Source organism: Eurypyga helias, unplaced genomic scaffold (assembly GCF_000690775.1).
Source record: "Eurypyga helias isolate BGI_N326 unplaced genomic scaffold, ASM69077v1 Scaffold52011, whole genome shotgun sequence".
NCBI lineage: Eukaryota > Metazoa > Chordata > Aves > Eurypygiformes > Eurypygidae > Eurypyga > Eurypyga helias.
In genome coordinates, this window is record NW_010229894.1 from 1 (window position 1) to 11477 (window position 11477).

The following is an 11477-nucleotide window of genomic DNA, read 5'->3' on the forward strand; positions in this document are numbered from 1 at the left end:
GTCAAGGTCCCTCTGGATGGCATAAAGCAGCTTCATCTGTTCTGTTTAATCCTCTCACCAGCCAGGCAAACCTGTTTTATACACTAGTCAGAATCACATCTATCAGTCCTCACTGTCAGGCATTGTTACTGTTACCCTTACTCTTCCAAAAGGCGCTGTATCATCCCTCCTTATTAGTGTAATAAAAACTGAAAAGCAACATTGGAAGCACATTTGTGAAAGAGAAACTGAATTTTCAGAAGGTTGCTTTGCACTGAAAAAGGTCTACATAAAACAGTTCACCTCATTTGCATGATCCATATAAACTTGTATTTCCTTCTTCAAACCTGCTTCGCTTTCTCCTTTCAAAGTGAAGGATTTCCCTGATTTTTCAATCACACGAGTTATACCAGCTGTCTTGTGTATCTTTGCTCCTGTAAGAAAACGTCAAAATTCCGAGCGTGAATTGTATAAAATACCAACAGTCATAAAACAGAGAGTTCTGCTATTATGTTCCACTCTGCTAATGTGTGTCTCACTGACTTAATTACTACAAGAATAAAACCACTCCTGCATGAGCTCTGTGTCTGGCAGAAATAAAAAGCCACTTAGATTGGGACTGCGATGTTAACGGAACGCTCTCGATGGCCAAAGACCGCTACTTTAATGAGATGAATAATGCATTTGTGATATATTTTAAGAACTACCTTTCTGAACATGAACCTGAGATGAAGTTGCCACTTGTAATGGCGTAGCCATAAAACGGTGCAGCCAGCTCTGTTAGTGTCTGAATGGTTCTTCGGACAGCAGCACCCTGCTGGGACGCAGAGCTGTTACTTCTCTTTTTGCCATAAATGCTGCTGGGCTGTAGCTATGCCTGTGGCAACGCAAACTAAGCAGCAGCAATTTATAGGGTGAAAACAATCATCGATGCAGTCTAGTTTACGAAGGGCAGAGTTGGAGAAGGCAGCCAATTGCTTTTCCAGTGAGTCATCTTAGTAGTACTCTCACCTCCGTTACCAATGGAAAGGTTGGAGCAGGGACGGACCTTTCACTGTGTCATTAACTATCAATCATGATGCAAAGAAGAGCTCATGAATGAAAACAGGGCATAGTCTAAGTAACACTTTTGGAGCATGTACTCCCCGAGGAAGATACCAGGGAGGAACTAATGAATAATAAACTGATCTGTGAGTGCTAGAATAAAAGCAGAGTGTCAAAAAACAGTTTCTAGTATTTTCTTCAACCGGAGGTGTTCACCGATTGGCAATGTTTTAGTGCAGCTTTAATAACTTGATATAACTATTTGCGTAATGGCAAAAATGAACACATACCATCATAAAAACAAATTTCAACATCTGCAGTGGGTGAATTCTCCATCAACATGCACTTGGCATATCTTGTGTAGAACGTAACTTTGGGGGTTTTTGTTCTTACCAACTGCACAAACTTGGCTGCATACTGGTATTTTTTCCAGTACTTTTCTAAAAAAAAAAAAAAATTTAAACTTTTATGAAAAGTCATCAGATTAAACACTGTGCACCAGCTTGGAAAGAAGTAACTTAAAACATGTATTTGATAGCCAAAGGTGGCAAGTAATATTGGAGTACTTTACAGAAGGATGTTCAAAGAAACTGGCTTTTTTCCACCAGCTTTTAGAGATGTATGCATCATCAACAGCTTCAATAAATGTATTTCAGAACCTAAACAGAGTGAAGTGCTGCACATACCATTTAACTAGACATCACAGTCCAGCTGGCTTCCTGTCTGATCTCTTAGTAGAGAAATCTGCTTGTCTCTTAAGAACGTATATAGTTACCTTATATTTGTTCTTCAGCTGTCTACAGTACTCTCTCAATGCTTTCAAGTATTTCTCCCCACCCCCAAATTATGAGTATTAGGAAGTACAAAGCAAAGTAGCTCTGGTTTAAAATTGACTTGATAATACTTCTTCTGTTCATATTTAAGCAGTTTCCAGTACGAACAAGGAGAATAGGAAAGCTTTAGTACACCAGACTGTAAAGGGGTGACTCCTTGTAACTTCCAGACAGAACATTTAAAACCTCTGGGTTTATACTTTCTTGTAAAGTTTCAAAATACAGTTTCCAGTTGAACTGTAGTTTGAATCTTGTTCTGAAAGGAGTTTTATCTTTGATTATCTGAAATGTAATGACTAAAGCTATAAAGTCTCAGATAAAATTCACTCGAAGTCACATTACTCATCATATTTTAAAATAAATTTCAGGTTACCTGGCAAGTTGTCAAAATCATACATACAGATGTCTTCGGGAGGAGCAGGAGGTCTGTCATCAAGAAGGAAACCTCTTCCTTCATTTGGATGATAAACTGCAATCTACAAAAAAAAGGGGGAGCAAAGTGTTTGCAGTTGCAACTTACCACATCACTCCCTATTTTTAACATGTATGGAAATGACTCACAGTTTAGTTACCATGATTTACCAAGAATACTCTATTCCTCTAAATAATTACTATTTAGCAGCAGCAGATTTTCAACAATTATTTTACCTGTTCCAAAATGCAAGTCCATTTTTGGTCTGAAATAATTGCTTGGTACCTATAGTTGTGTGGCTAAAATATAGGGCGGGGGGGGGTGGGGTGGGAAATGGGAGTTTACAGCTGTGTACATTTAAATGTTACATTTCCAAATGAATAATGACTTAAATGAAAATAAAATAAACTCCGAAAAAAACAGAAAACGCTAAGCCCTTTATAAAAACGGTGAAGAAATTGAAAACGTACTCACCCCATTTCCATCACAAGATATTCTGAGAACTTCTTTCACAAGTTCCTGTGAATGGTGTTCCTTTAGAAACTCCATACACACTTCCCCAGTATCTAGAATGCTCACCTAAAATATACAAGTTAAACAAAAAGGCCTTCACCTTCTGGCAAAATAAGATAGCACTCTTTACACCAGTGCTTTAAAAGGTGGGTTTTTTCCCTTCCTCAAACATACTGCAGGCTTATAAATGCATCTTACAGTAGCTTTTGCAATTAGTGCTATTCAAACGCTTCTTCAGCGGGACTGAAAGTGATAAGCCTGGGCAGTGAGGATGGGGCTTAAGTGACAAATCAAACAAAAAGAGGTCAGCTCTATTATGTTCTTTTTAAAGACCAAACTGGGAGGCGGGGGAAAACAGCACAGGGCAAGCAAGACCAAGAAATGGAACAAAAGGGTGATACCAGGAACAAACCAACCAGAAAATGTAGGTGATCAGTAAGGATTAATGGAATTTGTTTGGCTCTCCCACCCACAAGACAAGGAAAAAGCAGCACTACAGGAAAAACATTCAAGAAGTGTTGAGTTGAGAACAAGACTATTTTAATTTCTAATTCAGCTGTTTATCTGTAGAAGCTTTTGACATCATTAAAATTGTAATGCTGAGAGCTCAAATGCCGCTTACTCAGCTGAGGGGCACAGAGCTGCAGAACTGCAGGAAGTATATGTGCACGCAGCATTTGTTACGTTTACCTACGGTTTGTTTGCTTGTAAGCCAAAAGCAATGCCGTGGCACTGTGTGCAGGAAATGAACGCAAGGTTGCAGTATTCCTTGTACAAAACCTAAGATGCATCGTACTAACAGAGCTTTCATTAAAGTTGCTACAGGTAGTTTCATAAAAACAAATGCTTCTAGTTTACCACGTGATTTTTAGGACAGTCACACTGTATTTAATACTTAAGCTGTTCCCGTTTTAAGAAGTGACACATACCACTGCATTTTTTGTCTTCTGCCTGATTGGCTTCAGCCTATGAGCGCTGAGAGGTGATACTATACTTTGCAGCGTAGGTCTCTGATGCGCTGGTTGTTCTTTGCCCCAGCTTTGGTCTTGCCCTGAAGTTGACCAAAGGCCACATGCAGAGGATGATGGTTGAATTTTCTCAGATTTGCAGAGAACTCCAGGGATGTATTTCTTCGGGTTTCTCTGGTTTAAAGATTGCAGACAGTCGACGGATACATCATGATTTCTTATGTCTTTTAAGGTGTTCCATGCATTTTTTGATGCGTCTTCCTGCACATCCAGGTGATACCGAAAACCTCCATGTGCATTACTGTTGCCAGTTAGGTCTGCAGGTGGCCTCAGCGGAACTGAAAGAATCACAGAGGTACATTGTACAGGCAAAAACTCACAGTAAGAATAAAAATGTGCTATCGTGTTTTTAAAAGCTCTTCAAAATGTCATCTTAGAGGGCTTAAGTGGAGAACAGCATTTCTTTAACCTCAGTCCAAACGATTAGGGTATGACTTCAGTACCAATCAATACCAATGCTAACATAATTTCAGTGCTGCTTCAAATATACTCTTAACAGATCTCACTTATGACCACCTCTGGTCTTAACACATATCAAATCATTTTGCAAAGCCATGTATAAACAAAACACTAAGATTTCAGATAGATACTTCAAAAACAATCCGTTTACAATGATTAGTTTATCTGTTGAAGCACAGTTTACTTGCCATTCAGGTGACCACTAGTACCAAGCGTCATGTAAGTCTCAACTTAACTTACTCGTGTTTTGGCATCAACCAGAGGGTTTAGTACTCAAGTTGTTAAATGCACGCTCCAAAACCCTTGTTTTATCTCCAGTCACTTTTAAAATACAAAAATGGGTTGTTGTCTTTTAACACTTCCTATAACTGCTTCCCTGGTTTTGATACTTAAACCCCTGATCAACTTTCGCCTCACCCAGATTAGGGCTGCACTCCTGCCATGTTGCAGGACAGTTGAGAAGAGACCAAAAATCAGATAGGATTATTCAGACCATATGTCTCATGATTCCAATTCCCTGTAGGCAGGAAGGGAAGGAGTCTGGTAATACCAAACAAAAAAGGCCAGAAAAGAATTGTGATTTATTTTTGTGATTAAATTACATTATTTGTTAATGATGTAATACGATGCAATGAACCCCTCCTTCCCTTATGTGTCTTTTGTCCTTCCCCCCACCCCTCCTTCTGCAGCCTCATTATCTTTCTCATTCACTGAGGTCCCCTTTTCTCTTAAGATGTATTTGCACAACCAAATTAACAGGGCTTTTGAGTCACCTGCCCATCTTTTGTCACTGATTTATACTTGCACATTACACAAATGGATAATTATAGCAAGCTCTAGAATATTGTTTTCCTCTCTTTTTGACCCCTTTTTTTTTTTTTCTAAAATACTAAAAGAAGAGAATGACCTCATTTTAGGAAGCTAAGTACTCAAATTCACTGCAGAGTTTCTTCACTCCTGTGAAGGCAGCTACATACAGTTCGTTATACCAACCCAACAGCAGAGGAATACTAACTACAAAACCTTCGGAAGTTAATTCCTACTTCAGAGGACTAGAATGTTATAGCTTAGCCCAAAAGAGAGAACAAAAGGTTTTCAACAAGGTATTTATTGCTTAGGCATGATTCTACAGATTAGTGATGCTGGAAATTGTTTTGCCCCTTCCAGTCCCTGTGTCAGTTTTTTGCAGTGACAAGTTGGTTTAGGGCCTCCCGTGCTTTTCCCTCAGAGAAAAGTCTGCAGTAGCCTCTGTTAGCATCCAAACACTGTTACCTGGGGTGCCAGCCTTATCCTCTGGTTACTTAGCTGTTACAGATACCCCTTCTGCCTCCAGTTTAAAGAAATAAAATATAGAAGAACCACAGAAACAGTTACAAGTTGCTACCCCAACTTGGGTGCAAAACCACACAGCCAGTCGGTAACGCACCGTTTGTTTGCATGCTTCCAAGCCACTGCTGCATGGTTTCAGCCTGGGACTTCTGCTCTAGCACACCGACCTGGGGCTTCATTGGGCAGAGGTGATTTGAGCTGCAAAATGAAGGTTACACATATAAATCAACATCACATCAAAGACATTTAAGACAAACATTACAATGTGACAGCTGAAGAAACCAGAATGCTTTTCCAACATGTAAGAAACAAGCAGCGTTTTGCAGCTCTAGACAGCACAGAACATGCTGCTTTTTTCACAGGCAATGTTCGTTGGGTAAAGCATAAAAACTAAAATACTGCCTCCAAGTGGAATGAAAAGCTATTTCCAATTTTAGCACAAATTTACGCCTGTTAGCACTCACTAGCAGACTCTCGGAACTGACATACATGAACAACAAGAGCCATTGATAGAGCTGCCATCAGTGGCTGTTCTTACATCTAGTTCCTACATCACGATATAGGAAACAACCTCAGAGAAGACACAGGGGTGATGCCCATGACCCCAGAGGATCTCCTTCAGCGTAACAAATACGCAGCTGAAATATGTAAACAATCACGACCTAAAATAGTTTTAGTTTATATAAATAACTCCCAAAGATTATGAAGATTTTTACCAGCTTTTTAGACAATGACATACCTGTAGTCAAAGGTGAACTCAAGCCATAATCCACGTATTGAAGAGTAACAAATACACACAAAAACAGTTACTGCAGAATCACTGATCCGCTGTAAATTCACACTAAGCTCCTGTGAGGTTTTCCATCTCTGTAGCCTATGCCTCTGTAATTTTTTTGCAATGATCACTACTTTAGCATTGGCAAGGACTCAGTTATCACAAAAAAAAAAAGATTCACAGAATATCCACATCTAATTTAGGTCTTCGGACCTTGCATTTAAGATTGCTGTGCAGGCCAGCTGTAGATGTAAGAGCCTCTCCCATAATCAGCCATTTAGAAAAAAGTGGTAATCCCTCTGTTAGTCCCCGCACTTGCATCAACTCTGTCACTTACCGGCAGCCTGTCTTTATGAAGCCGCACGGAACACAAGTAAGCATTACATTAGCATTCAGACAAGTCATTTCTGTTTGATTCATCAAACATTTCTCAAACAAGGAAGAACGCACACACCCACTCAAGTTGCTGAACAGCAGCTTATGTCAAACACTTGACAATAGTCAAAAAAAGGCACTTACTTTTTTTAAGGGGCAAAGCACTCACCTGCTTTTTCCCTGAACTGATTTGCAAAAAGAAAAAAACTATGAAATGACCACACAAAGTTGCCACTCTACGGGGTGAGAAATGCAAGAACCAAGATGGGCTATATCCCTTAGACTAACATAGGAAAGCTCCTTGATATTTGGCTGATGGAGAAAACAAAGCAAACTTCTGAGTGTAGGGAGATGATGTTTATCACAAAGAAGTACTCTTGTTACACAGCAGTGCACAGAAGGCAAAGACGAGGCCTCCAACAGCACAGCAAACATCCTAGCACCATGTGTAGATCTGACACCGGAGTCGGGTTGTATGAGCTGGGGAAGCCCATGGAAAGAAGCCAGGATTTTCAGACAGAACAAAGTTTCAGATAGTTTTGGAGTGTTATTTTCCTTTCTGATAGGCACAGTTAAAGATGAAGAGACAAAAAAAGCCAGAGCAGCAAGTAAAAACGTTGGCAGTCACACTCTGAATGCCTTCAATCCTAATCAGCGTCTCTTCTACAAAGAAGAATTAGCAAGGCTCCGTACAACAATTGCTGTGGGGAAAGAAATACTCCGCTTGCTGCACATGGAAGTCGGTCAGTAACAGAGTATTACCAGGCCAAGTAAAAGCTACAATCTAGCCAGCTGATGTGCTGCAGCCATGAACTTTCACCATAGGGATGGTGGGGAGGTGAACCTCTGCGTAGCAACAGCACCAGCTATCACCCTCCTCTCCCTATACCATATTCACACTGCAAGTGTGGAGACCCCCGGCACTTACTACAGGTTAGTTATGGCACAAATCATGTGTTTAACATAAGGCAGCTCCAAATTTCATCTTAATAAAAAAATGATTCTTACTGTGGTTGATCTTTTACAGGTGGAGATATTTGTCCTTCAAAAGAACCAGAACTACTAGAAATCTTCTCCTTAAATATTTCTCCTATGTCATTATAGCTGTTTGCAGGTGAAAAACATTCTGTGTTTTCCCTTGTTCCTACTTTAGGCTTAGAAAGCAGTTCCATGGAGTGACATCTCTCAGCGATATTCGATATGCCTTGAGTCTGACTATGGGATGTGCCAGACCTCTCTGTTGAGTGGGCTCTTCGGAGGTAGCGTGAACGTGGCCTCTCTTCAGCAAGCTGCATGGTTCTTCCCCTGCCGGTTATGCCAAGTTCTTTTCCCTGAATGCCCCACTGATGAAAAGAACCACTTCCATCTACGGATGAAATATTACTTGAACTCTTGTTCTTAGGGAAAAAGGTAATTTTATTTGGGAGCGGCTGTCCAACTAACAGCTTCTTCTTTTCCTTCAAGCAGCCACTGGTACTGATGTTGGAAGAACCTATGAAGGTTGTAGAGATGGTAGCATTTCCACTGTCCATGGAATCCTCTGAAGTTCCCAAGTCTTTACTCCGTGCAGAGCTACACCTGGACATGAAAGGATGATCCAACACCGAGGAAAGACTCAAACGATCTGCTGGATTTTTGCGAAGTAACCTATGTATAAGGTCTTGTGCTTCTCTTGATAAAAAGGCTGGCATTTCATAATCTGCTAATACTACTTTATTCAGCGTGTTCTTGACCGTGTCAGTGTCAAAAGGTGGCTTTCCAATCAGAAGAGTGTAAAACATACAACCCAAGGACCACACGTCAGACTCAAGTCCATGTGGACTCCTTGTGGCTATCTCTGGAGAAATGTAATTTGGAGTTCCACACATGGTGTAATGCTTTTCGTGAGGCATTTTCAGCTGAGTTGCTAGTCCGAAGTCAGCAATCTTGACGTTCATGCTATTGGTGAGCAGGATATTAGAGAGGGTGAGGTCCCGGTGCAGTATTCCATGAGAATGAAGATAGAGCATACCTGTGATGATTTGATGCAAGAAGTGCCGGGCTGTCAAAACACAAAACCGGATGTTTTAGTCATACAATTGAGGTCATGGCTGTGAAAATAGCTAATGAGATTGGAATTAACTTTCTGCTTTAAGCACTATGTTATAAGAGGTTCATAAAAAAGGGTTCTGTAATGCATTCACCGGATTTGTGTCTAACAGAAAAATGTAAACGAGACTGGAGTTACTTTCAATTGGCCTAAGCTTTTTAAGGTTAGATTCTTAAGAATTTGAAAAGCTAAGTTGCTCCACACTTTCAGAAACAGCAAATACACAAAATCAAGCAGCTTCACTACGTGCAGATTATAGAACGTAGGAGACAATTTGGTTTAGCTTTGGTTTATCGTTAGCAAACTGTCAAGGTTACTAGTATTTCAGTTTCTCAAAACCTCCAAGTTCACAACATTGGGATAGTCTTTCTGTTCTACTCCATTAGAAATCCAGGGAATCTTCAAGAGTTTTAGCTTACACCAGAAACCACAAAACCTCATCCAGGCAGAAACAACATCTATTATCATGTTGCAATTTCAGCAATTTTAAGAGCTATCCTGTCAAGAGCAAACAATTTACAGTCCTCCTTATTCTCTTTGCAGAGGGCAAACACCGGTGAGTAACAAACTATAGTAGAAACTACCAAGGGAAGATACTAAAATTAAACATTAGTAACTTCCTAAGTGCAATTAATTATTTTTTGCAAAAATTCTCTCTCAAAATGCTATTCAAAAGAGTAACATAGCCAATTTTAAAGGTTTTGGAATTACTCTTACAATGAGCTCTCAAGGAAAGATGGGATCTTCAGTGCTTTCCATAAGAAACAGGTAAAACCATAACAGAACTTCTCAGTTGCCAGTCCTTCCAAAAATTGTAGATGGACTGTCAGATTGGGTATTTCCTTGCTAACTGAGCCCCTATGCAACAGTTATCTGCATTACCTTCATTTCCACACACCCTGTAACACAATAAATACTTCCAGTGAGACCACAAAGGGCAAACTGTAATCTGGCAGGCTCTCTAACTGGTGACACATCATACAGTGACACTGAGGTGAAGAGGCGCAACACAAAGAGAGCAAATCTGTGCACCTGAAGGTACCAGTGTTCCTCTGTGGAGTTCCCCAGTCTTGGCCTATACCTCAGCATAATTTCACCTACAAGGGTAAGCTCTACCTTCTATGTTCGCTGTTTTTTCAAAACCCCAGATAGCACAAGCTACTGTAACACGGCACAAACAGAAACAACAACATTCAGAAATACAAGTGAATTTATAAAATAGTAATTAATCTCTAGATTATCACTTATCACAAGATCTTAAACTGTAGAAACTGGTTCAGAGTTATGGCAGTTTTAAACATTCCTTCAAGTATTTATTGAGTGAGCCAAAACGTTCATGCAAAGACCTACGCAGAAAAAAATCTCACCTTCTTCTTCTGAAAAGGGTTTCTTTCTGTTCTTTATGTATCTGCTCATTTCACCATTGTGACACATCTCAAGTATCAAGTACACGTAGTTGCTATCTTCAAAATAATTATAAAGCTAGAACATGAAACAACGAAAAAATTAAGCACGTTTGTAGACCATACACCAAGCCACACACACAGTGCTCCACAGAAACAGGAGTCTTACCTCAAGTATAGATGGATGCTTTAGCTGACAATGTATTTTCACCTCGTTCTGAACCCTCTGCACCATTCCAACTTTGTGCATGGCTTTCTTATCTATCTGCAAATGGATGGCAGAACATATTTCAAGCACTGCAACACTGACTGCACATTAGTTTCAAGCGGACTCGACGTCTTCAATGTTCGAGGCACGTTTGCCTGAAAACTTCTCAATATAAGCACGTTTTCACAAACCTTAACCTACGATATGCTTTTAATGAATGCATAACATAGGTGAATGAAGGAACACACTATGGTCAAAGTAGACAAGCATTACCATTTTCCTTACTAACGCTAATTAAATTTTTTCTGAAATGCTTCAGCAGGGAAACCTCATTCTGATTTTGACAGCCAGATACACTGACTACAGTTAACCTTAAAAAGGTTGCTAATTATAATCTCTAATATTCTATTTAAGTCCAACAAAACACACGAGGTGTGAGTTTCCTTCACAAAGTCTGTCCTGGCAGCGAGGGGAATTTTTCACACATTTTTTCCAGGACCTCTCTGGCCCCATGGATTCTAAACGGAGCTTTGGTGGTCACAAATTTCTGAGTCAGAATCGCAGGGCTGACTGCCCACCCAGTGTTGAATGTTTGAGTTCTTTGAACAGCACTGTAAGCATTTCTGTTCATTATCAGTACGGCCTAGTGGGTTGTAGAGCATCCTTCAGGACGGGATCCCAGTATCGGTTACATACAAACAAGCAATACGGGCACGAATGCCCAACCACATAACCCCAACTGTTGCAACTTGCCCTTGCTCAGACTCTCACAAGACAGGGGCTGCCTTGGCTGGCTGCCTTACCATTTTGATAGCCACTTCCAGACCGGTTTTCAGGGATACTGCTCTGTAGACCCCTGCGAAGGAGCCCTTCCCCAGGAGGTTCCCCACCTTGAAATCCTGCAACACGAACAGAGCACCACCGTCAGCCCAGGCTTTCAGCCTCTCCCCCGACGCAGAGCCTCCGCCAAGAGCTGGGCAGCCCTGACGGCTCCCCGGGGGTGCCCGGGCGGTACCTGGACGCAGCTCTC

The 11477-nt window shown here is 40.7% G+C and overlaps 1 protein-coding gene across 1 annotated transcript; it reads right to left on the reverse strand.

The window, feature by feature from the left end:
- Positions 1–264: 264 nt before the first annotated feature.
- Positions 265–11346, reverse strand: PLK4 (polo-like kinase 4; the record flags this gene model as incomplete). The annotated part of the gene is made up of 10 exons (XM_010160533.1): positions 265–413; positions 1314–1463; positions 2230–2332; positions 2743–2847; positions 3711–4087; positions 5695–5795; positions 7756–8788; positions 10204–10318; positions 10409–10504; positions 11251–11346. Coding segments are annotated over 10 exons (2325 nt in total), but the record flags the coding sequence as incomplete, so codon positions are not given.
- Positions 11347–11477: the final 131 nt, after the last annotated feature.